Source organism: Gopherus evgoodei, chromosome 4 (genome assembly GCF_007399415.2).
Source record: "Gopherus evgoodei ecotype Sinaloan lineage chromosome 4, rGopEvg1_v1.p, whole genome shotgun sequence".
Taxonomy (NCBI): Eukaryota; Metazoa; Chordata; order Testudines; family Testudinidae; genus Gopherus; species Gopherus evgoodei.
Genome location: NC_044325.1, coordinates 45,750,407 through 45,774,277, shown reverse-complemented (window position 1 = coordinate 45,774,277; position 23,871 = coordinate 45,750,407). Strand labels below are relative to the sequence as shown.

The window sequence follows — 23,871 nt, the reverse complement described above, 5'->3', positions numbered from 1 at the left end:
GCCAGCAGCAGAGACCAGCAGTGCTACGGCTCTTGTGACTTTTACAAGCATCAATCTTGTGACAGTGTCTTTCCTAAGCTCCCCGCCAGACAGCAGGCGCTCACGCAAGACCCTCCGCTTCCCCTTTCCTCACCAAGGGCAGGGCGGGGGAAGAGGCAGCTTGGAGGCTTAGGGGGCGGGGGGGAGCCGGAGCCGAGCGCCCCTGCAGCCCCCAAACCAGAACGAGACTAAACACTCCCGGGTGTATGTAAATTAACCCCTTCTCGGGTCTCTAGGGGCCTGACGTGGAGTGGGCAGCGCCCTCTGTGCGGCTCGGTGGGGCCCGCGGCGGTCCGGCCGGGTCACGCTAAATGGGGCCCGGGCACCCAGAGCCAGGAGCCCAGAGGGGACCCCGCCGCCCCCGCGCCTGGCCTGGCCCCGCCTCAGGGGGGCGGCTCCCTCGCAGTCAGCTGCGCGCAGGGGCGGGTCTAGGGCCGCTGGGTCTCGGGTGACCTGCGGGTGACTCAGGCTGCGCCGCACTTCCCGGATCCTCTCCGCCCTGCTCCGGTGCCGGCCGGGACCATGCTCGCCCTGACCGTGGCTCTGCTCCTGGCCCTCGGCTCCGTGGCGCGGGCCGAGCCCCTCAAGTTCGTGGACTGCGGTGAGTGGCTCCTGCGGGCTCCAGCCTGGCGCCGCCCGGCCACGCGACGCTGCTGCAGCCCGGGGCCGTGTGCGAGCTGGGTCGGCTGCCGCACACGTCCCCCCGCCGGGCTGGGGCGGCTCGAAGTGGAGCAAGCCCGGCCCACGGACCCTGGGAGGGCGGGTCGGGGGGAAGGTGCAGGGAAGTCTTGGAGAGGCTCTTTTCCTCTCTGGGCTGCCTGGCTCGGATCCCGGAGGGTTTCCTAGCGTCCTCCGCCCGCCCGGGACTTGCTGTCAAGGCTCTTCCACCTTCCCCGGCCTCCACAGGGAGCACTTCATGTGTCTGTAACCCCTTGTCCGGGACCTAGCCGAGTCCTTAGCTAGGCTGGTTAACCTTGTTGCTCCCTGACTGACAGCACTTGGAGGGAGTGTGCAGCGTCCTACCTGTTCCTCTTCTAGGTCCTAGGCTGCAGGCTGTGGCCGCTGGTATGTCGCTGATCTGTTGACAAATCAATGAGAGACTTTCCCTAGCAGCAGTTCTGTGCTTGTTGAGCTACGGGTGAATTTAAGGACTGGGATACCACAGCGAGGAGATCCATAAAGTACCTGCATTTCTTGCTTCAAGCTTCATCAGCTCTCCACGTCATTTTATTCGATGTTAATTGTTTCAATAGCATTCAGTGAGTGTCCAGATGTGTGCCAGGTGTCATACAGAGCCAGTCTCCTCTCTGCTAGATAGCAGCCACTGACTCTCTCTTACTGTGGAGAGCAGCCATGGGAAATTCATGCATGTCCCACAATAAGTAACTCCTGGAGTTTCCAGCTCAGTTTCCCAGTGCCCCTTTGAGAGCAATGGGAAAGCCTCTCTTCTTCAGCTTCATGTGCATCCAACTCTCCCCCCATCTAGCCAGCCTTTGTTAGAATTTCAAAATTAATAGCCTGATGGAGGGCCAGTGATTATATCTCTGTCTGCATTCAACAGTATTTCCCAATCTTCCTGAAACATTAACTTAAAAGTGGTTTGGAGCTCACACTATTCACAGGACTGACACAAGAAATCAAACACTCACCGAAGTAGGCTGAAGGAGGCAGTTCAGGAAAATCTACACTTACCACTGATGGAAGTACCTGGGTGGGAGGGTGTTTTTTTTTTTTTGTTTGTTTGTTTTTAAACAACTATAGCAACTCTCTGGCTTCCATCCTAGAACTGTAAGCTCTTCCGATTATGGACCCTGGGCTAGATTCACAAAGTCGATGGAGGAGTTAAGCATTGCAATGCTTAGGTGCCCTGCCACCCATTGGAATAATTTGCAGCCTCACCTTAGGGGAGATTTAGGTGCCTATGTAAGGGATTCTCAGAAGCCAGCAAGCTGAGTGGGGAGAGCTTCCTAAGCTAGCCAGGAGTGAAATGCAAGGGAAAGGGGTGGGGATTAAGCCCAGATCCACAAAGATACTTAGGCAACTAACCCCCATTGATCTGAGCCCTAAGCATCTGACTGACAGGCCAAAGGCCTGTCTCTGCTTGGGATTCTCAGCTATGAATCTTCTCCTGGTATTAGGTGACCTAAGCCATCACAGCTAATAGCCCAGTGCTTGGGGCCCTCACTGGGGATGTGGGAAGCCTGATTTCAAGTCACTGCTCTTCCTGACTTGGAGCAAGAACCTGAACCCTGGTGTCCCACATTCCAGAGGAGTGCCCTAATTGCCAGGCTACATGGGAAGCTGTTCTGCTTTGTATAAATATTCATTAGACCAGAATGGGAGATTGACTCTATAGCCTGGTGGTCAGGGTGCTCAGGTGGGCTGTGGGAGAATCAGATTCAAGTATCACCTCCAAATTAGGCAGCATGAGGATTCCAACCTAGGTATCTCACATCCCAGCTGAGTACTGTAACCACTGGGCTAGTGGGTATTCTGGGATCCATGCCTGTGGCCCCACAGCTGTTCTTTGTATGAGTTAAGTGTACTGTGAGCCTGCCTAGTGGATTGGGTCCCATAAGAGGGAGAAGAGAATCCCACTGGGGCTTAGGTGTGAGCAAGGGCTCTAAGCAGCTTATTAGCTGTGGGGTGGCATCAGGACTGAGGTCATTTTATGCATGCCCACTGGCAGAAATATAGGAGTCTGAATCCCCATAGGTTTCCACAGAGTTAGGCAGCAGCTGAGCAGGGTTTTGTTAGTGTCACTGGCACTTAAATGTTGGGTCTAAAAGGCCAGTTAGGCACCTAAGGAGCTAGATTCACAAAGGGACTTGTCTTGTTTGTATTGCAGCTTGCACTCTGTGGCCCTGCTTCTGGTAGAGAGGTTGCTGGGTTCTGTGGTGATAACCACCTCTGAACAATGGGTAATGATAAATGGCAAGATACCAGGTTAGGGGGTGGTATCTAGTGAGATTCTGTAAGCTACATTGATCCAGGCATGTCCATCTTGTGGAACAATCACACCGATCTGAAAGAGGCGCATAAAGAACATATCAGCAAAGTTGAGCAATAACACTACATTGGGTAGCGTTCAGAGACCAGTTGGGGCAGAGAAATAACGCAGAGGTCTATGGAGAATAAAGGCAGGAAGGGGCTGGTTTTTAAAGGTAGGTTCCTAATGTGACTTCTCCCCCTGTCCCAGGTGGAGGAGGGAGAAATCAGTGACCAGTCATGCTTAGAAAGACCTAGAAATCCTAATGGATGATGGCAGAGCTGTTTATAAGCCAACACAAACATTATGTATTGGCTTTTGTATGAACCATGGCTTTATATCTAGCTTCTTTGGGGAGGTCATATTGACACAACATTTTTGTTAAAATAAAGACAAAGGTTATAGGGGGAGTAAAGAGATGAAATGACCTTCCCTCCTTCCAATCTAACTAACCTCTGGCCTCCATAGATACGGTGTTGTAAAATGATAGTTTGCTCTTTCTCAAGAGACTAAAAAGCCAGGCTTTTCTGGCTAATTAGAAAGATACCTCCAAGGCTGCTTTGTGTTGGTCACATTGAGTTTAGTAAGAAAACCTCCTTAACTGATATCTCGGTAACTGAGTTAAAGCTAAATTTCTCCCTCAATGCAGTGAAGCCAGAGAACTCTAAAGCTTTGTTATAAGCGTTGTACTCTGCAAGAGACTGGACTTCCTTGGTATTGATATACTCAATGCTGCCTTTGGGCTTGGCTACACTCAAAATTCAAAGCGCTGCTGCAGGAGCGCTCCCACGGCAGTGCTTTGAAGCGTGAGTGTGGTCGCAGTGCCAGCGCTGGGAGAGAGCTCTCCCAGCGCTGCACGTACTCCACTTCCCCGTGGAGATTAGCTTGCAGCGCTGGGAGCCGCGCTCCCAGCGCTGGGGCACTGTTTACACTGGCGCTTTGCAGCGCTGTAACTTGCTGCGCTCAGGGGGGTGTGTTTTTCACACCCCTGAGCGAGAAAGTTGCAGCGCTGTAAGCGCCAGTGTAGCCAAGGCCTTTGCTACCGCCTGTCTTTAGGGCTTGCTGAGGCATGCCCACCCACTAACAGCACTACAGTTGCTAATGAGGGCACTGCAGTGGTTTAGCTGATCTTGTGTTGCACTCCAGTGTTCCCAGGTGAAACACTACTTTAAAAATATTACTAAACTTGCCTTGTCCCATTCAATCTTGAGAAACAGCAGTAGAGTCTGTCTCTGTATAATCTGAAGTGGCTGCAGAGAGCGAGGCCCAGCACATAGTCTGTTCCCTCCCCTGAAGGATGTGTATTTCAGGGCACATGTTGGAATAGACAAGACAAAACCCTTCATAGTCACTAGAAAAGACGGTTACTCACCTTTGTAACTGTTGTTCTTCGAGATGTGTTGCTCATATCCATTCCAGTTAGGTGTACGCGCCGCACGTGCACATTCGTCGGAAAACTTTTACCCTAGCAACTCAGTGGGCCGGCAGGTCGCCCCCTAGAGTGGCGCCACCATGGCGCTCGATATATACCTCTGCCGGCCCACCCGCTCCTCAGTTCCTTCTTGCCGGCTACTCCGACAGTGGGGAAGGAGGGCGGGTGTGGAATGGATATGAGCAACACATCTCGAAGAACAACAGTTACAAAGGTGAGTAACCGTCTTTTCTTCTTCGAGTGATTGCTCATATCCATTCCAGTTAGGTGAATCCCAAGCCTTACAAAGGCGGTGGGGTCGGAGTGAAATGTGGCAGAATGAAAACTGCTGAGTCAGAGGCTACAGCGTCTCTCGACTGTTGAACCAGGGCATACTGCGAAGCAAAGGTATGGACCGAGGACCAATGGAGCTTCGCGACAGATCTCGTGGGTAGGTACACGAGCCAGCAAGGCGGCAGATGAAGCCTGAGCCCTGGTAGAATGCATGGTGATGTGGCTTGGTGAAATATGAGCCAAATCATAACAAGTGGGGATGTCCGCCATCACCCAAGATGAGATCCTCTGAGAGGAAAACAGGCAAGCCCTTCCTTTGGCCCGCTACCGCGACAGAGCCGGGGCACCTTAGGAAATGGTTCTGTCAGCACAATATAAATGCGAGCACTCCACAGATGTCCAAGGAGTGCAATGGTTGTGCCCATTGCGTTGAGCTGTGGGTAACATGAAAGGCCGAAACCCCTTAGGAAGGAAAGTCGGGTGCGGTCATAACTGCACCTTGTCTTTGTGAAACCTAGTGTACGGCGGAACCACCGTAAGAACTCTGAGCTCAGAGACCCGTCTGGCCGATGTAACAGCTACGAGGAAAGTTGTCGTGCAAGACAGGTATAGCAGAGGGCCAGTCGTGAACGGCTCGACTAGGGGAGACATAAGTCTGGTTAAAACTAGGTTGAGGTCCCAGGTTGGGGCTGGGCGGTGCACCCGAGGGTGCAAGCGCTCCAAGCCCTTGAGGGACCTCGAACCCATAGAGCGTGAGAACATGGAACGGCCACCTTAGCCTGCTGGAAGGTAGAGATGGCTGCTAAGTGTATCCTCAGCAATGATACCGTCAGGCCCTGCCGCTGAAGGCCAGAGGCAGGCCAAATAGAGGGGATCGAGACCTCAGCAGGAGCAAGATCGAGCGTATTGCAGCTGTAGAAGAAACACTTCCACCTGGCCCGGTCCGTTGACCAGGTGGAAGGCTGCCTGTCACCCCGACTCAGGTACGCAGGAGCCACACCGTGAGGTGAACAGGCTGCAGGTCCGAGTGACAAAGCCTGTTGTTGCCCTGAGTGATGAGGTCTGGGTGGGGTGGAAGGGTAATTGGGTCTGTTACTGACAGGCCGAGCAACGTGGTATATCAGTGCTGCCTGGGCCACTCTGGAGTGATCATGATGATGCACGCTCTGCCCCTGCGGAGTTTGAGCAGGACCTAGCGAACCAGTGGGAACAGTGGGAAGGCATAATGCAATTGGCCTTTCCACGGCATCAGGAATGCGTCCAAGATCGATCCCAAGGAGAGACCTCGGAAGGAGCAGAACATCTGGCATTTCCTGCTCTCGCAGTGAGCGAACAGGTCTGTGTGAGGAAACATCTCAACTTCTGGAAAGCAGAACGCCTCACATGGGGCAGAGTGATCACTCATAAGACCGGAAAGACCTGCTGAGTCAAAGCTTTAAGACGTTCCGAACGCCTGGGAGAAAGGACGTCGCCAGCTCCATCGAATGGGTCATGCAAAAGACCCGGAAATGGATGGCCTCCTGACAAAAAAGGGGGGGGGGGAACTATGTCCCTCCCCGGATACTCATGAAGCACATGGCCGTTGTGTTGGCTGTAAACACCGAGATACAACGGCCTCGCAGCTGCCGCTGGAACCCCTGGCACGCCAGGTGGAATGCCAGCTCCCGAGAAGACTAAAGGCCTTAAGCTCGGGGGTGACCATGAGCACTCGAGCATAGAGATGACGCGTCCGTCGTCCGGGGCAGTGAGGGCTGGGGCGGATGAAACCGCTGGCAGGCCGGGCCCATTCTAAAAACCGGTGAGCCCCGCATGGGCTCCGGGACCGGGTTCATGGCAGGGGCTACCTCCTGAACCCCGCTAACTAAACTAACCATGTTAGCAAAGAAAAACGTATAACTATATAAATAAAAGGGTTATAACTGCGTAACTATATACGAGAAATACGAGTAGCTAGGGAAGTGGAGGTCAGCTAAGCCGCGCTCCACTGTTCCAACGACCGACACGGGCGGTAAGAAGGAACTGAGGAGCGGGTGGGCCGGCAGAGGTATATATCGAGCGCCATGGTGGCGCCACTCTAGGTGGCGACCTGCCGGCCCACTGAGTTGCTAGGGTAAAAGTTTTCGACGAATGTGCACGCGCGGCGCGTACACCTAACTGGAATGGATATGAGCAATCACTCGAAGAAGAACTGAGAGTGAGGACACTTGGCCACTTAACTAGTCCCCCTTCATCCTCTATGGACACTACTGTCATGTCTGTCACCACGAGGAACCTGGCCTCCTTTCTGTCCCATCAAGGCCAGTGTTGACTTAACTTCCTTCTCTGCTACCAGTGTCCTTTCCTCTCCCCACTGCTCATCCGCTAGTTCATCCTGTTTTCCTGCCGTAATAGTTGCAGATTCTTCCCTCTCCCCTCCATTTCAAACCACATGATCTTCCTGTCTGTTCTTACCATGTTTCGCCTTCCTTGAATCTCTGCACTGACTTTCCCACTAAGCCAGGGGTCTCAGACTCAGTTTACCTTAGTGCCAGTCCTCAAATCCTCCCAGGGCCAATGTCACTCATGCTGCCCAGAACCCACCCCCCAAAAAACTCCACCCTCCACCTGTCTAAGGCTCTGGGACAGAGTTTGGGTGGGGGAGGGAGTCTGGGGTGTGTGTGTGGAGGGGGTGCAGGCTGTGGAAGGGAGTTTGGGGGTGGAGAGGGGGTGTAGAAAGGGAGTGCAGGCTCTGGGTAGGAGTTTTGGGGGGGGAGGGAGTGGGGGTGCAGGCTCTGGGAGGAGGTTGGAAGTGTGGTGCTTACCTGGGGCTCCAAGGTGGGGTGGGCCAGGGGCCTCTGCGTGCTTCTGCCCCAGGCACCACCCCCGCAGTGTCCCATTGGCAGCAGGGGCAGCGAACAGAGGCACAGCACCGCCCTGCCCCACCCCAGGGCCGCAGGGAGGGGCTGGCAGCCACTGGAGCGAGCAGGTTGATGCCGCTTAGCACCGCTGGGGCCCTTGCAGGGGGAGCACCTTGGGGTGGCAGGTGGAGCCAAGGGAGAGATCCAGCCCCAAAGCTGCAGTGGCCTGCAGGGCTCCGTTGGGGAGGCTCACGGGCCGCGGATGGCCTGCGGGCCAGGAGTTTGAGACCCTTGTGCTTTGAGACCCTTGTGCTAAGTCCAAGCTTCCCCTTCTTGTCTCTAGCCCTGCTTACCTACAGAAGCTGGTATTTTCACCTTGCCCTGTAGTCCCTGCAACTCACCCAGTATTTTCTTCTGCCCACTGCCTTGTCCTCAGGTCCATTGCTGGAGGCCATTGCACTAGAAGAGGTGGGGAACAATCCTGTGCAAGCACCAGGGAGCTGGATTAGATGGTCCCTAATAGTCTCTCTTCCAGTCCTAAGTGTTAGTTAATCTCCTTCACTGGGCCCATGCTGCCCCCATGGCTGGCACTGTCTCCCCATGAATATAGTTAGAGAGAAGGCTTGGAGAGGTACATTGTGCTGCCATCTCCTGAAACCCAACCTGTTATATCCCAGAAGGTCATTTTGCTGACCTGGCTGCTTCATGCTGCCCTGCACTTGTAACCCACACACCTCCACGGTGTGGTATTCTGGTTACACACCCACTCAGACTCCCTGTGTTCCAGAGCAGGGTTTTGCTTTTCTCTATGGCCCATTGAAAAGCATCATTTATAGCCCAATACAAACTGTGGCGCCAATTGGGGCGGGGGAGACGTCCCCTCCCCCAAGTTTTTGCATATCCTTCAGTAATGGTCTCATACTAAATCAGTACTCTACTGCAGGAGCGGTCCAGAGCATTGCAATGCCACTGAAATTTGACCCAGTCATCCCTCTGTTCAGATGGAGATGCAGCCAGGCCAAATTTCAGTGAATGGCGGTGTGACCTGATGCATACAGTGACAATGCAACTCAAACTTGGCCCAGACACTTCTCTGTCCAGATGGAGGGCTGCCAGGCTCAATGGTTTTGCAACCTGGTGCACAGAGAGTCTTTCTGTACAGCAGAACACTGGGGAGTCTGCAAAGAACTCACTTCCTGATAGCATCAACTCATGCAAGGGTGACTTTACTACGGTCTAAAAGTACCTACGTGAGGAACCAACATTTGATAATAGGCTCTTCAGTCTAGCAGAGAAAGTATAACGGTCCAGTAGCTGGAACTTGAAGCTAGACGCATTCAGACTGGAAATAAAGCGTAAATATTACCTCACCCAACTTGACGCTCTACATTTTTAACAGTGTGAGCAATTAACCATTGGAACAACTTACCAAGTGCTATGGTGGGTTCTCGCTCTCTGGCAATTTCTAAAATATATGCTCCAGGAATTATTTTGGGGAAGGTCTATGGCCTGTTTGACACAAAAGGTCAGACTAGATCAGTGGTTCTGAGACTTTTGTACTGGGGATCCCTTTCACATGGTCAAACCACTTTTTTAAATGTATTTAACACCATGATAAATGCTGGCAAAGCAGGGTTTGGGGTGGAGGCTGACAGCTCGTGACCCCTCATGTAATAACCCTGACCCCTAGTTTGAGAACCCCTGGACTTGATGATCCTAATGGTCCCTTCTGGGTTGGTATCTATGAAAAACAGAGAGGGGAGACTCCCTGGTTGAGAGAGAGGGTCCTTGAGGGCTCTGTGTGGGTGTGTAGTGAGAGGGGAGTAGAATGGGGTCCCTGATGGAGGAGGGGTAGGAACTGGAATTTGCTTACCCCTCGCCCCTCTCAAAAGTTGGACTTGGTGCCATTGAATACAAATAATGCAAACCCAGAGAGCTAGAGCTGCTAATGCCCAATTTGCCAGTGCGGACTTTGCCCTGGCAAGGTGTTTAGTTTCCCACCTAATAGGGCTCCCACTCAGGGAAACTTTCAAACCTAAGCAATCCACATCTCTGCCATCCCCCTTCCTCTCCACCCTCCCCACCCCCCATTTGTCCTACTTCAACCTAATCACAAAGCACCTTCTTTGAGCAGCGGGGGGTGGGGGGGTGAGTATCCTCACTGTACAAAGCTCCCAATGCCTCTGGGCCATGTAAATCGGAGAGGTCATTTAGTTCATCATCATCCCCATCCCCCCTCTTTCTGCTGAGGCAGGGCCAAGTAAACCTAGAGCATCCATAACAGGGGTTTTTGTCCAACCTGTCTCAACCCTCCACAGATGAGGATTCCACAGCCTCCCTAGTTAACCTCTTCCTTTGCTTAACTATCCTCATCAAGGCTAAGATTTTGTTACAGATATTTTTAGCAGAAGTCAGGGACAGGTCACGGGCAATAAAGAAAAGTAAAGTACACAGAAGCAGTGACCTGTCCCTAATTTTTACTAAAAATATCTGAGACAAAATGCGGATCTGCAGGTCCCCACACAGCCTGCAGCACGGCTAGGAGCTCTAGGAGCCCCCACTGTGGGTTGGGTGTTAGAGCTCCAGGGTCCTCTGCTGCCCATGGCTAGGAGCTGTGGGTGCCCACTGCCTGCAGCAGCTGGGGGGGGCTGCAGGACCCCCCCGCCACCTGCAGTGGCTGGGAGCTCAAGGGTATCTCCACTGCCTGCGATGGCTTGGAGCTCCAGGGGACCACCAGAGGCAGCGGGGGTACCCTGCAGCTCCTTGCCCCTGCGAGAGGCGGGGGACTCTGCAGATCCTGACCGCTGCAGACTGAAGGAATGGATTCTGTGACTAAATCGTAGCCTTACTTGTCATTAACAAGCTTGTGTCTAATCTAGATCTCCCTTGCTGCAGACTAGGCTGATGACTTCTTGTCCTACACTCAGTGGACATTGAGAACTAATAACCTTTCACATATTTGAAGATTTATCAGGTCCCTGCTTAGCCCTCTCCTCTTTAGACTAAACAGGAGGAAGGGTTGAAAGAACTGGCCATTAGTCATGTTTTCTAAACATCTCATTTTTGTTGAACTCCTCTGGACTCTCTCCAGTTTGTTCACAAAGTAGCTCTAGCTGGAGCCTCACTAGTCTCCAAGACTCTTTCCTTTGAGGGGTGCGTGTGTGTCTTATGCCGTGTCTGGCATTGCATGTGTGCGTCATGTACAGTAGGACTGAGTGTTATGCTGGTTGGAGGCCTCTGACTATGGGTAACATGGCCCTAAAATGATCAAGTTCTTGTTTGTTCTTGCAGGCTCCAAAGATGGGAGCATCACAGAAGTGAACGTGAGTCCCTGCCCCACACAGCCCTGCCTGCTCCAGAAAGGGACGTCCTACAGCGTCAATGTCACCTTCTCCAGCAGTAAGAGCAGAATATGCTACTTTAGGGGCTGAGCTCCTATGGGGGTAGTGGCTTCTCTGCAGCGGTGGGTGGAGATGGGAGGGTAGAAGGGGAGGTAACCACTTTTCATCCCTGGGACTTGCCTGCAGCAGTTGGAGATGTGGGGAAGGATGGTTGAGAAGTGTCCTCATGGCAGAAGAGAAATGAAGAACATCTATTGGTGACCTCATCCTACACTGCATCCCTATGAGCTGCAGGGGACACTGCACGGGGTGCAAATGGTGCCCTGCCCTAATAGCTCCGGAGCAGTGGGCAGCTGCTCATCTCCCTCTCATCCCTTTCCCTGTTCTGCAGAGATCGACAGCCAGGGCAGCAAAGCAAAGGTGTATGGGGAGATACTCCATGTGGACGTACCCTTTCCCATCCCTGAGCCTGATGGATGCAAGAGTGGGATCCAGTGCCCCATTGAAAAAGGCCATTCCTACAGCTACCTGAACAAGCTGCCTGTGAAAAGCGAGTACCCCAGTGTAAGTGACCCATAAGCCAGCTCCAGTTCTTAGAGCTACCCAGCCTGGTCAGGGCTGAGCACCACAGCATGCCCTTGAGCACGGAGGCCCTTTTACCCTTGGGAATAGGAGGTGCATGGGCGGGGGCTCAGGAAAAGCAAGCAGTTGAGGTCACCTGTCAGGAGTCACCTCTGCTGCATGCACCATTCTCTCTAAAACCAGTCTCCAATTCCTGACCCCAGGCCAACCTGTCAGGGGAAGCAGCTTGGTTCTGACTGCAGGGATTGGGGAAGGTGCATAGTGTTTGCAGGCCCCTTTCTGGGCAGTGCTTCTATATAACCTCCTTCCAGAGCCTGTGACTCAGTCTGGCCCTGCACCAGCTCCTCCCTCCCAGCCCTGGTGCCTCATATTGGTGGGGAGCTTAATGAAAATTTCAGCTCAAAAGGCTAGGACTTTTCTTAACTGAGACACAGGGCAAAGCCCTCTATCATTGCAGTGGGGTTAGTATTGACTTGGAGGGTGGAGTGCTAGTCCTGGGACATCTTCCAGGCAACCCTACTTAACATGCAAAATGTTCGGGGGGTATAGCATAGCTGGAATTGGCCTGCTGCAACTCACCTGGCTCCCAGTCTGCTTCCAGAGGCGCAGTTCCTCCCATAATTGGGGGCAGAGGAGTGGGTTCTCTCCTTCCCCACCCCACAAAGTAACTCAGACTGCCCCCATGCCTGAGGACCAGCAATTCCCTAGACACTCTCACTTCCTTTGTCTCTTCCAGATTAAATTGATTGTCCAGTGGGAGCTGATTGATGACCAAGGCCAGATGATATTCTGCTGGAAGATACCTGTCCAGATCACCAGCTAAGGAGCCCTGCTTGCCCTGTGGGTGGCTTTGGGGGAGGGTAGAGATGAAAACCTGGGTCAGACTCTTCTTATATAATGGGCATTTCCTGGCATCTGTTTCAAAATTCTGCAGCCTCCAAGCAGCCAGCACTGTGTTCTCCCAAAGCTGAGGTACAGTTGCTGCAGGAGCATCAACACGCAAAGGGCTCAATTCCCTGTAGCTTGAGAGAGAGCAGAGTCTGGCAGCTGCTGAGCAGCACACTGCTGGAGCTCTGTGGAGGTTTTTTTGTCTGCTTGAAATGAGCATCACAAAGAGATCTCTCTCTAATGCAATGGGGTTGGTATCAGCTGCTGTCTCTGTAACCCTTGAGTGCCTGTTCTGATTGAATGCTGCTGCATCCCTCTGCTTTTCTCCTGCTCAGTCATGACCAGAGTGTTCCTGCAACCTGCATCTGCTATCCAGAGCCAATGGAGGGTGAAGAGAGGGGACTAGCACCGCCACTTGTCTTCCATGAGCACTGGTGTCTCCTTGGTCCTGCAGTGGCCAGCAACTCTACAGCTGGGAGAATGCTTCCTCTGTGCAGGCACAAACCCAAACTGCACACAGCATCGCTGCAGGGATGACTCTTACTAACCAGTGATTTGCACTGTCTGCTAACTTACATGGAGCTGCTGCTGGGGGCTCTTCACCCCTAACATCTTTTTATAACTTTCCTTTTAATAAAGGCTCAGTAAAAACTGCCATCTGCCTGTTTTGCCTTGTGTGATGGGGGGGCCAGCGTAAGGTGGTATCTTCAAGCTGGGGTCAGAGAAACCAGTTTCATTATGCAAGAGGAGTGGATGATGGCCCAGCCAGGGATGCAGCCAGCCCCTGCAATGGGTTGTTATGAGGAAGCAGCTTGAGTCTAGCCTAGCAAGTGGGCTCTGGCAATATAATCTCCCCTCAGTTATATGAAAGGAAAAACATAGCAAGAGTTAAGGCTACGCACCAGCTAGGGCTGAGCACCCAAGAGCCACCTCCCCCTAAAAAGTGAGTCTGGGCAAAGATTGCTAGAAGACTGGCCCTCCACTGGGGAATTAAGGAAGGTGCTGCTGCAGCACTGTGTGCGTCACTATCTTGTATGGACTCCTCCCCAGGGTCTGAACTGTCAGGCTAGGCAGAGATGAGGCAGGGTTAGTCCTGACCAACCCCAGGGTCTAAACCATAGGGCCCAAAATAACATTTTATTTAACAATGACATGTTCCCTAGCAGATTCCATTAGGAAAAGCCACCAACAGCTTTACAAAGCTGGAACCCCATCCCACTGCAAGGCAATTGTACAAAGTGCAGCGGTGAAAGTCTTGTGCCCAGGGAGAGCAGGGTCCCCAGGCCTCTCAAGCCTGCTGGGCTCCATGTCCAAGCCACCTCCAGAGGACAGGTGGCATCTGTACAAAGCTGGAGCTGGCCCTCCTCACACTCAAGCTCCTAGGCCTAGGGTTCATGCACCAGGCTATGCCTTGGGCCAGAGCAAAGACACCAGCTAAAGCAATGAGGGGGTAACACTGGCGACTATGGGTGGGAGTAAGGTGAAGTGTCCTCTGTGAGCCCTCAAACAGGACAGCATGATGAATTGCTGTCAATCCCTCTGCCAGGTACTGGGGAAGGGCTGAGGCTTCTCCCCACTCTCTGCTATTTACATTGGTTACTGAGGAGTTGGGGGAGGGGCTGCCCTTCTGCAGCATCAGCTGCTCGAGTTCCTTAATTTAAGGCCTGTTTAGCCATTTCAGTAATGGCGAGCCTCACAGGTCTGTGCACTACAGGGAGGAGGGGGGCCCTGTAGGTTGGTGGGGGAGGGGAGGGGAGTGGGGGGCCCTGTGGGTCCAGGTTGTTGCAGAAGCAGGAGGTTGGTGGTGAGCAGACCAGGCAGGGAGGTGGCTGCAGATGCTTGGAGCTCTCTACCCTGGACTATGTCACTATGGGCTCAGCCAGGCAAGATGTGGCAAGAAGGTTGTGCACTTTGGGGGATGAGCAAAGGGCATCAAAGCTACTGCAGTCCCAGGGGGCCTCTCTCCAGCCGATGGATCCAGGTACCAGCAGAGTGTCTGAGGAGGGCCACCCTTGCCCCGTCACTCCCCTAAAGCTGCGCTGCCTCCGGTCTCTGGGCGGGTGCAGGAGCACAGCGGTGGGGCTCAGCCTGCATCACAAAGCCAGGCGAGCAGTTGCAGCGGTAGGAGCCCTCTGTATTTTCACAGGTGCCGCCCTCACACAGGGGCCCAGAGCTGCTCACCTCCTCACACTCGTTAATGTCTGAAAGGAGAGGGAAGGGGAAAAAGCCTGAAAGTTGTATTCTGCAGCACAGCACCCCCACTGCACTGTACACCTCCAAACCCAGCACCTCCATGCCCCCACAGCAGACAGAGCTCCCCCACACCTAACACCCACCATCTTCCTGGTGTGTAGGGCTCACCAAACCTCCCACACTCAGAAACCCCATGCCCAGCAGCCCCCAAGCCATGCATGGCTGCCCTAAACTCAGCACTCCCACATTGCAAAGCAATCCTGTGACCCCATGCTCCCTCATGCCCAGCAACCTCACCTTGCATAGGGCTTCCCCACACTCAGCACTCCCACACTGAACAAAGCACCCCATGATATAAACTGCCTCCTCAGTCAGATCACCCCAAGAAGAATGCTTTGTGCTCCCTCTCTTAAGAATGAGATGCACTAAACAACAAGATTTAGGGGAAAGGGCGATTTTGGTTTTGCAAAATTCCTCTTGTTGATTTGACAAAGTTGCAGGGAAACAGAGACGAGGGCATCTCTGGGGTGGCCCTGAAAGGGGCCGATTATCACCTCAGGGACCAAAACACAGGCAATGAACCTTGCACTGAGCAAACAAATGTGTGTTTTATTAACCTTACAGCTGTTCCAGAATGCTGATGGAGGCCTTTTGTCTAGAACAGCTTTTCTGGGGCGGAGTGCTAGTGCAGTGGAGGCCCAAGAGCCACCGGCTTTTAAACACCATATTGATTAGACCTGCTGAGAGCACTGCTACATGACAGATGGCCAAAGTACCTGTACCCAGTCTGCACCATTGCTCACAGTGTGCTAGCACCACAGGGAGGCTGCCCCGACTGACTAGAGTGCACACAGCTCCAACCTGTTCTGCCCTCACTTTGTTTCCTAGATCCCGTCGTCTTCTCCACTTTTCATTTTCCTGAACTTTTAATTTTCCTTTGTTTCTCCCCAGAGCTCCCTCACACAGAGCGAGCAGGATTCCCCCTCATTCTCCACAGCACCCCCATACTGAGTGAGTGGGGGTCCCCTTCCCATGGCAGATCCAGGCCTTGTGTGAATCTCGCCTCAGTCAGGCTGTATAACCCAGCCACACATGCCAGGAACGTGGCTGATGCCCTGATTAGAGTGACAGTCCTGGTGCTGAGGAAAGGGGTCCCTCCTGCCCAGGCCCTGGTTCTCTTTCCTGCAGTTCTGTGATGGGAACACCCTCTGGTGCCAAGTATCAGAGGGGCAGCCGTGTTAGTCTGGATCCATAAAAAGCAACAAAGGTGCCACAGGACTCTCTGTTCCTCTGGATGCGGTTTCACAAGCCCTGATCCTATGGAGCTCCAGTGACAACTGCCATTCCCAGGCAGCCACACTAGGGGGCAGCAGCAGGTAAGGAATGGCTCAGGGTTGCATGTGCTGAGCTCCACAGCAGAAGTGACTGGGAGCTGTAGAGTTCAGCCAGCACTCCTCAAAACCAGTATCTTAGCTGTGGGGGTGGAGGGCAGCTAGCCCACCCCCTACCCTTGGTAAGGCCATTTCTCTCACCATTTGGGGCCACTCACCTACACAGGCCATGTGGGTCATGTCCAGCTGGAAGCCGTCAAAGCAGTCGCAGGTGTAGCCCTCTCGCACGCGCACGCAGCGCCCGTTCTCGCAGCCATTGAGAATGCCGCACTCCTCTGCCTGGAGTCCCTCAAAGCTGTCAAAGTGCCCTGTGGATACAGAGGGGCCATCAGCCTGCAGGGAACACACTGTGGGGGCAGGGGAAGGCTTTATGCCCACAGGGGAACAGAAAACCATCAGCCTGGCAGGTGGGTGATGTAGAGGGGACAGGGGCAGCAAATATGGCTATTGGTCTGGATAACACAGATGGGGCCCCGTTCAGGTTGACTTTAGGAGAAGGGGGGGAGGGTTACTTTCTGGGCACAGCCTGAACCTAGAGGAAGCCACCAGGACAACTCTTGATCTTCTTCAGTACTCACCAGTTTGGCTGGGCAGGTAGCGAGGCTGGGACTGTGCTGGAGGGAGCTGAGGAGTGCGTAGGAATGTGCTGCCACCAACCTCACTGCTCAGTTCTCTCTGGGGGAAGCTGGCATCAGGGGCTCCATACTCAGGACTCAGGTAATTGTAATAGGGCCCTAAGTCTGGGCTATAGAGTCCATAATGAGAGTCTTCTAGGGCTGGTCCATACTCGTATCCGGGCCTTTCTTGGAGTCCAGGCTCCCTCTCAGTCTCTCCCCTGGCCACATTACACAGGTGAGCAAAGTCCTCTGGATGTGGAGAGAGAGGGAAGGGGCAGCTTAGCACCATGGCATGAAGGAGGGTAAGCCCCTGAATCTCCAGGCATGAGCTAAGTGGGGTGTTGCATCAGGGATGGACTCAGGCTGGGCAGAGAAAGGCCAAGCCCAGGAAGAGCAAAGGCCAGGCACGGGTCCTTATGGGATTTCCAAGATATGTGGAACCCATACTCCAAACCATGACCAAGGGGGTTGGATACCTGCCACACAAAGCCCCCTGATCCTACAATCTAAGTAGGACTTGGCCTTGAACACTCTTGGAGGGGAACCCCTCCTGCTCCGGAACACCTAGCTGCTACAGGGTGCAGTGAGGGTGACCGAGCAGTGGAGACTCCCCTCGGAGTCAGTACTAACTCCAATGCCTCAGCGCAGTACTAGGGGTGCTGTGCCATTAAGTGCCATCATTCAGATACTTTCAAGCAAAGGATTCACATGCCACCTCTACCAGCACACCTCAGCTCTGAGCCAGAGGGAACTCCCCTAGGAGCGACAGGAGAATTCATTCCCTGTGGCCCATTCAGTCCTTGGCTGCTAATAAAGGGGCATTTGATGACACACTGTGTGACTGGTTTCTGAGATGTGGACACCTGCTCACCGGGATCTGCTGGGAGAGCCCTCTCTCCATTCATCCACAGCCCACAACGACCTTTCACTCATTGCTGACCTTTGCAGGGTTTGATTAGCAGGAGCCTAGAGGCCAAAGGCTCCACAGTCCCTGAGCAAACCTGTCCCCTCATACCTGTGACTGTGCATTCTCACCAGAAGCCCTGTGGGGGCAGAGTGCACAGTCCTGGCTCCAGGCCTCGCCATAGCGGCAGCAGCACTCGGTGTACGTGGTCCGTCGCCCCCGCAGTGGCTGGTTGCAGATGTAGTTGGAGACTCTCTGCCAACAGATGTCCAGGTGGATTTCATGTTCCTCCGGGTCTTCTGTTAGTGAGATGAACAAAGAATGCCATTGGGACATCCCCTAGGTCTCCTGGGATCCCTTAGGAAGGTGCTGTGCCCAGTGTTCTGCTCCCAGACTGTGCCCCGCACTCACACCTTGTGCATTGAATTTCAGACCCAGCCAGCACACTGCCCCTCCCACAACATGCCTCATATACAGCGATCCTCAAGTTCTCCACAGATCCCTGCATGCATATGACAAAGTGGGACTGTTCTTAATGTTTCCTCTGAATACGGTGTGGGTGCCTCAGTTTCCCCTATGCATTTCTTAAGTCTCCAGTGTGCATAAATGGCTGACACTCTGTCTCCTGGCAACAAATGGCCGGGGCCCTTCCCCCCTGCAAGAGGATGGCTAAAGGTGAACAAAGATCAGGTGACCTCCTGGCCCAGGAAAGAAACAAAGGCCAGAAAGGAGGGACTGGAGGGGGTTTCAGTTTGGAGCTTGCTGAGGATGGGAACTGAGGGCAGAAAGGGTTGTCTGGCTTGCTGGGCCCCGGAATGGCTGAGGGGTCCCCTTCTCTGTACCTACAAGCTCTGGTTTAGGCCGTGTTCCTATCATCTAATAAACCTCTGTTTTACTACCTGGCTAAGAGTCATATCTGACTGCCAAGTGGGGGTGCATGCAGGACACTCTGGCTTCTCCAGGACCCCACCTGGGCAGACTTGATGTGGGAAGCACATGGAGAGGCAAAGGATGCTGAATGCTCCAAGGTCAGACCCAGGAAGGTGAAGCCGTGTGAGCTTCTTGCCCTGAAGACAGCCTGCTCCAAGGGAGAGGAGGCTCCCCAAAGTCCTGACTGACTTTGTGGGGAGCAGTTCCAGAGCATTGCCCAGGGACTCCATGACAATGCAACATTCCCCCTTGAGTCTGGCACTGTACCCCCCAGCCCCTGCTCCCCTGTGTGCAGCACCACCTTGCCTATGGGCTACTCCACCACTCTGCACCTTATGTCTATGCTTCCCACTCCAAGGAGGCATGCATGGAGGTCCTGGGGTGCAGCCTGCACTAAAGACCCAGGCCACAGTGGTGCAGATCTTGCATGCAAACCCACCTCCCCTGAGGCCCCGTACCAACACCCAGCCTGCTGGCCAGCCCCACTCACCAGCCCTGCTAGAGACATTGATGCAGCGGTTGCGGGTCACATCCAGCACCAGGGGGAGGCCGCAGAAGCAGTGGAAGGAGCCGGCGGTGTTCAGACACTCGCCATTCACACACGACATTTCATTCTCACATTCGTCTTGATCTGCAGCCACAGGAAGGCAGAGATACCCTTAGACTGGCAAACGAGGCCACCACCCCAACCCTTGTCCCATGGAGTGCCTCTGCCACCCTCTTCCCTCACCTAGGGTTGCCAACTTTGTAATATTTTAAAACCGGACACTCCAGCAGGAGTACCAGAACCTCCCCTTCCCCCTGAGGACCCACCCTTGCCCTGCCTCTTCTCTTGAGGCTCCACTCCTGCCCTGCCCCTTCCCCCTGAGGCGCCACTCCCCATTCATTCCTCTTTCCCTCTCCCTCTGTCGTTCACTGCTTTCCCCCGTCTCTCCTCTCCCTGCGTGGGTCAGGAGGGATTCACCTGAGGAGCCAGGGTTGAGAGCTGCAGGCACTCGAGGCAGGTAGGGGACGACCCCAGTTGAGTATGGGCAGGCGCGAGTGATGACTCGGTGCCTCCCCCATCGGCAGTACTTCGGGTGTCCGCCCAATAGATCTATCTGGCACGGTTGCCAGGCGTCCAATTTTTGACCAGAATGCCCAGTCGAAAAGGGACCCTGTTGGTTTCGGTCAACACCGTTGACCAGGCCATTAAAAGTTTGGTTGGCCGCCGGCAGCAGGGCAGGCAGGGTGCCTGCCCAGCTCTGCTGAGCTCCTGGGAAGCTGCCGGCATCTCCCTCCAGCTCCAGAAACCGCAGTCAATGGGCGCTACAGGAGTGGAGCCTGCAAGCAGATGCAGCATGCAGAGCCACCTGGCCATGCCTCCACCTATGAGCCGGATGAAGATGCTAATAGCTTCTGGGAGCCTCTTGAGGTAAGCGACACCTGAAGCCCACACTCCTCATGCCCTCCCACGCCCAACCCCCTACCCCAGCCCTGAGCCCCCCACACATCGCAACCCCCTGCCCCAGCATGATGCAAATGAGAGAGAGAGAGAGCAATAGAGGGCAGGGGAATGGAGTGAGCGGGGGCAGGGCCTGGGAGAAGGGGCAGGGCAGGAGCGGAGCAAGGGTGTTCGGTTTTCTGCAAACAGAAAGTTGGCTACCCTACTGGCATGACACTGTCAGGTCCTCTTTTCGAGCGGACTTTCCAGTTGAAAACCAGACACCTGGTCACCCTACCTGCACCTTGCACACACACTGTGCAAGGGCCTAAGGCAGTGCTTCTGCCATCCCCAACCCTCTATTCCCCCCCCCAAACACACACACACTGTGTAAAGGCCCTGAGGAATGCTTCTGCCAACCCCTACCCATACGAGAACCTGGAGGACACTGCTCCATAACACTGCTAACCTCACATAACACAGGCACGAGCACTGCCACCACCCACACAGCAAGGGCACTGGTGCCACATAAGGACAGAATGGGCCTGCCTCCTGCAGTGAGGAGCAGATGCCCAGACAGAGGGAGGGGGGCGCCATCCAGAGGGGAAGGGCCATCTCACCCACACACTCGAGCCGGCTGGAGTCGTAGAGATAGCCAGAGCGGCAGAAGCACTTGTATCCTGGCACCGTGTTCACACAATGCCCATTCCGACAGATCTCAGGGCCAAACATCTCACATTCGTCTGCATCTGCCAAGAGAGGGGGCGGGGGAGGCTGCGTCAGTCACGTAGGCCATGTGCCTTGCGGCCAGCAGCAAGAAGAGAACCTGCTCCTTCCATCCCAGGGGTCGACATGAGCCAAGGCTGGGGAAAACCAGCTCAGCAGCTAGGTCCTGACCTCAGGCAGGGGGGGGAAATCGCCTGTAGGTAGAGCAGGGGCAGGGAATCACCATGGGCAAAGTGGGAATAGGGGGAAGTCGTGGGCTCAGGGCTCATGACAGACACTGCACATGCAATTCCCTGAGTCGTGCACGCAAACAAGTTCCACAATTATATTTTTAACTGGTCTGAAAATCCAGCCTGTGAAGCTAAAGGGCCAGAGCCTGAGCCAAGTCCACATTCCAAACCCACAAGCTTGGAATTCAGCTCAGCAACCAGAAGGAGAAAGAGCTAAATCTTTACAGACTGGAAGTCTGGTTTACAAACATGTAGAACTCAAAAACGGCTGCATGGATTCTGCTGAAACTTCCCAGAAAGCTTTGCCTCTTGGCTGGAATCAAACCTGAGAAATATCCGCCCAGAAAGAATTAGTTTGCCAGAGTTACTGGCAATGGGAAGAGGGGGCTTCTCATGGAAAGGGCATTTCAGTCTTCATACTAGGAGTCATTCACACTCTTGCTATATTGAACAGTCAAAAAGCCACGTTTGTCAATATTGTCTCAGAACCTCCCACCACCAACTCTGCTGGATTTAGGGCCAGAGAGAGCCATCCCAAAGGTGTCCTGAGGAGTTACTTCTCAGTGCAATGCTGTAGAGGAGTGCACTCATTGCTAGAGCACTTCCGCATGGGTAGGGATGGCATAGCAAGCTCCTTCCCCATCAGGCATCCCCTGCTCACAGCTGTTCCAGCCCTGGGGTGATATCTCTTCCTGTAACTCGGCCCTCCAGCCAGGTACTGGTTTCAGTCCACCCCTTCCTGGGCCACGAAATCTCACAAATGACAGTCCAATAGTTTCATTCGTAGTGTAAATGGCATTTCACTAGAACAGGAGTAGGCAACCCATGGCACGTGTGCTGAAGGTGGCACGCGAGCTGATTTTCGGTGGCACTCACACTGCCACTGGTCCAGGGGGCTCTGCGTTTTCATATAATTTTAAATGAAGCTTCTTATACATTTTCAAAACCTTATTTACTTTACGTACAACAATCATTTAGTTATATATTATAGACTTATAGAAAGAGACCTTCTAAAAACATTAAAATGTATTACTGGCACGCGAAACCTTAAATTAGAGTGAATAAATGAAGACTCGGCACAGCACTTCTGAAAGGTTGCCGATCCCTGCACTAGAAGCACTCTGCAGCATGCTTATAGGTATTGTAATGAATGCAATGTACGTAGTTTGTAGTGCCTGGGCTTGTATTAAATCAAATTTTTTAGGTTCTGATTTTGATGCTGACTCAAAAGCTTGGCAGCCATAGTCAATAACTGTTCTGACTAAGGCTCTGTATACCATCAGGAGCGTTTTCTTACCTGCCTCTCCCCCCCGCTCCCCCGGTTAGTCCCAGCAAGACTTTTAAGCAGATTAATTCTTCCTTGAATACAGTTTATAATACTGGTGTGACGAAGTGGGAATGTTCTTAATGTTTTCTCTGAATAGTGTGTTGGTGCCTCAGTGTCCCCTCTGCAGTTCTTAAGTATCTAGGTGGTGGAATAAGGGGGTGTGATTGTTGCAGTGCAAGGGGCCAGTGCATGTAAATGCCTGACACTCTGTCTCCTAGCAGCTGATGGCCTGGGCCCCTCCTCTGCAAAGGTGCCAAATGAAGGTGTTGGAGACAAAGAGGTCTGGTCACCTCCTGGCCCTGGGAAAGGAACTGAGCAGAGAGGAGGGGCTGGAGGGGGTTTTCAGTCTGGGACTGGCTGGGAACGAGGAGTGAAGTGCAGATGTGGGGGGTTAGCTCACTTCCCCCCCAGAATGGACCTGGCCGAGGGGTTCAGTTCACAGTACCTACAAGCTCTGTTTTAGACTGTGTTCCTGTCATCGAATAAATCTCTGTTTTACTGGCTGGCTGAGAGTCACGTCTGACTGCGAAGTGGGGGTGTGGGACCCTGTGGCTTCCCCAGGACCCCGCCGGGGTGGGCTCGCTGTGGGAAGTGCACGGAGGGGCAGAGGATGCTGAATGCTCCAAGGAGAGACCCAGGAGGTGAAGCCGTGTGAGCTTCTTGCCCTGAAAAAGTCTGCTCCAAAGGAGAGGAGGTTCCCCAAAGTCCTGCCTGGCTTTGTGGGGAGCAGTTCCAGAGAATCACGCAGGGACTCCATGACAACTGGTTCACAAACATATTTGATCAGCCCCCCCTTCTTAGTCATTTACACCTCCCCCAGCCCCAAGTACATATACCACAACCCTGCTCTGAAGGCAGAGTGGAGAGCAGTGGCTGTTGGCTGGGCGCCCAGCTCTGAAGGCAGTGCCATGCCAGCAGCAGCACAGAAGTAAGGGTGGCAATGTGAAAAGTAGTATTTGTCAATATCACTTTTCACAGCAACTTAGTTCCCCATGGCCATCCTTCTGTGCTGCTGCTGCTGCTAACGCCACCCCAGGGCTGACAGCCAGAGCCCTGCTGCGGCCAGGTGAGGGATTTGTTGGGGGAGGAGAGCCTGAGCCTGGATTGGGAGGGGTGAGAAGATCCTGAGCCGCGGCTGCCTCCCAGTGAGGAATGGGGGGGCAGCCAAGCAGCAGGCTCTGGCTGTTCCCTTTATCCCTGCCTCCTGGGTGTGCATGGACCTTCTGCACGAGCCCCAACCACCCGGGACTGACAGCTGGAGCTCTTTAAAAAACAAACAAAAAAACCCCCAACAACACAGCTTGTGCCTCCCTTGACACATTTCTGCACCTCTCTTGGGAGACCTGGCCTATGGTTTGAGAACTGCTGGTTTATGAGATCTTTCCAAAGTAATTTAGTATCAAATGTTACCGCTAAGAATTTGAACCTTTTAATTCTATGTATTTGTTCTTCACATGTATACAGTTTGCATTCCTTTGTAACTTTCCTTTTTGTAAAGATCAATGGAAAGCATGAAAGCCCCTGCATTTCCCTAGTCAGAGGTCTCTCGTAACTCTTTGTTGATTCCCTTTTCTGCCACCTCAATATTCCTGCTTCTAACCCACTGAGCACAGTCATCTGCAAATACAGAGCAATGCCTACCTCGGCACTTATCAGCCCAATCTTATTTAACAAATAACACTTCCCTGAGGTGTGCCATTTTTAATGTTATATATATTAGACATAACTTTCCTAACTCTGACCTGCATG

At 53.5% G+C, this 23,871-nt stretch overlaps 2 protein-coding genes across 7 annotated transcripts in view; one reads left to right on the top strand and one right to left on the bottom strand.

Moving 5' to 3' along the window:
• The first annotated feature begins 476 nt into the window (after positions 1–476).
• NPC2 (NPC intracellular cholesterol transporter 2) lies at positions 477–13,036 on the top strand. The gene is made up of 4 exons (XM_030559169.1): positions 477–640; positions 10,862–10,969; positions 11,303–11,475; positions 12,230–13,036. The coding sequence occupies exons 1-4, from the start codon at positions 562–564 to the stop codon at positions 12,314–12,316; spliced, it is 447 nt and encodes a 148-aa protein (XP_030415029.1). The 5' UTR covers positions 477–561; the 3' UTR covers positions 12,317–13,036.
• A 1,097-nt stretch (positions 13,037–14,133) lies between these two features.
• LTBP2 (latent transforming growth factor beta binding protein 2) overlaps positions 14,134–23,871 on the bottom strand; it is a 128,433-nt gene continuing 118,695 nt past the window's right edge. For all 6 annotated transcript variants that reach the window (XM_030559159.1, XM_030559163.1, XM_030559161.1 and 3 more), the window contains 6 exons: positions 20,460–20,588; positions 18,907–19,047; positions 17,618–17,785; positions 16,544–16,831; positions 16,124–16,273; positions 14,134–14,582 (listed from right to left, as the gene is read on the bottom strand). In XM_030559159.1, coding sequence (XP_030415019.1) covers positions 14,410–14,582; positions 16,124–16,273; positions 16,544–16,831; positions 17,618–17,785; positions 18,907–19,047; positions 20,460–20,588 — 1,049 coding nt within the window. In that variant the 3' untranslated portion in view covers positions 14,134–14,409. The remainder of the gene's footprint in view (positions 14,583–16,123; positions 16,274–16,543; positions 16,832–17,617; positions 17,786–18,906; positions 19,048–20,459; positions 20,589–23,871) is intronic.

Bases quoted from the DNA above. Each gene is read 5' to 3' on its own strand.
- NPC2 (XM_030559169.1), top strand. From the start codon at position 562: ATGCTCGCCCTGACCGTGGCTCTGCTCCTGGCCCTCGGCTCCGTGGCG. The intron at 641-10,861 runs GTGAGTGGCTCC...TTGTTCTTGCAG, and splicing joins CCTCAAGTTCGTGGACTGCG to GCTCCAAAGATGGGAGCATC. The intron at 11,476-12,229 runs GTAAGTGACCCA...TGTCTCTTCCAG, and splicing joins TGAAAAGCGAGTACCCCAGT to ATTAAATTGATTGTCCAGTG.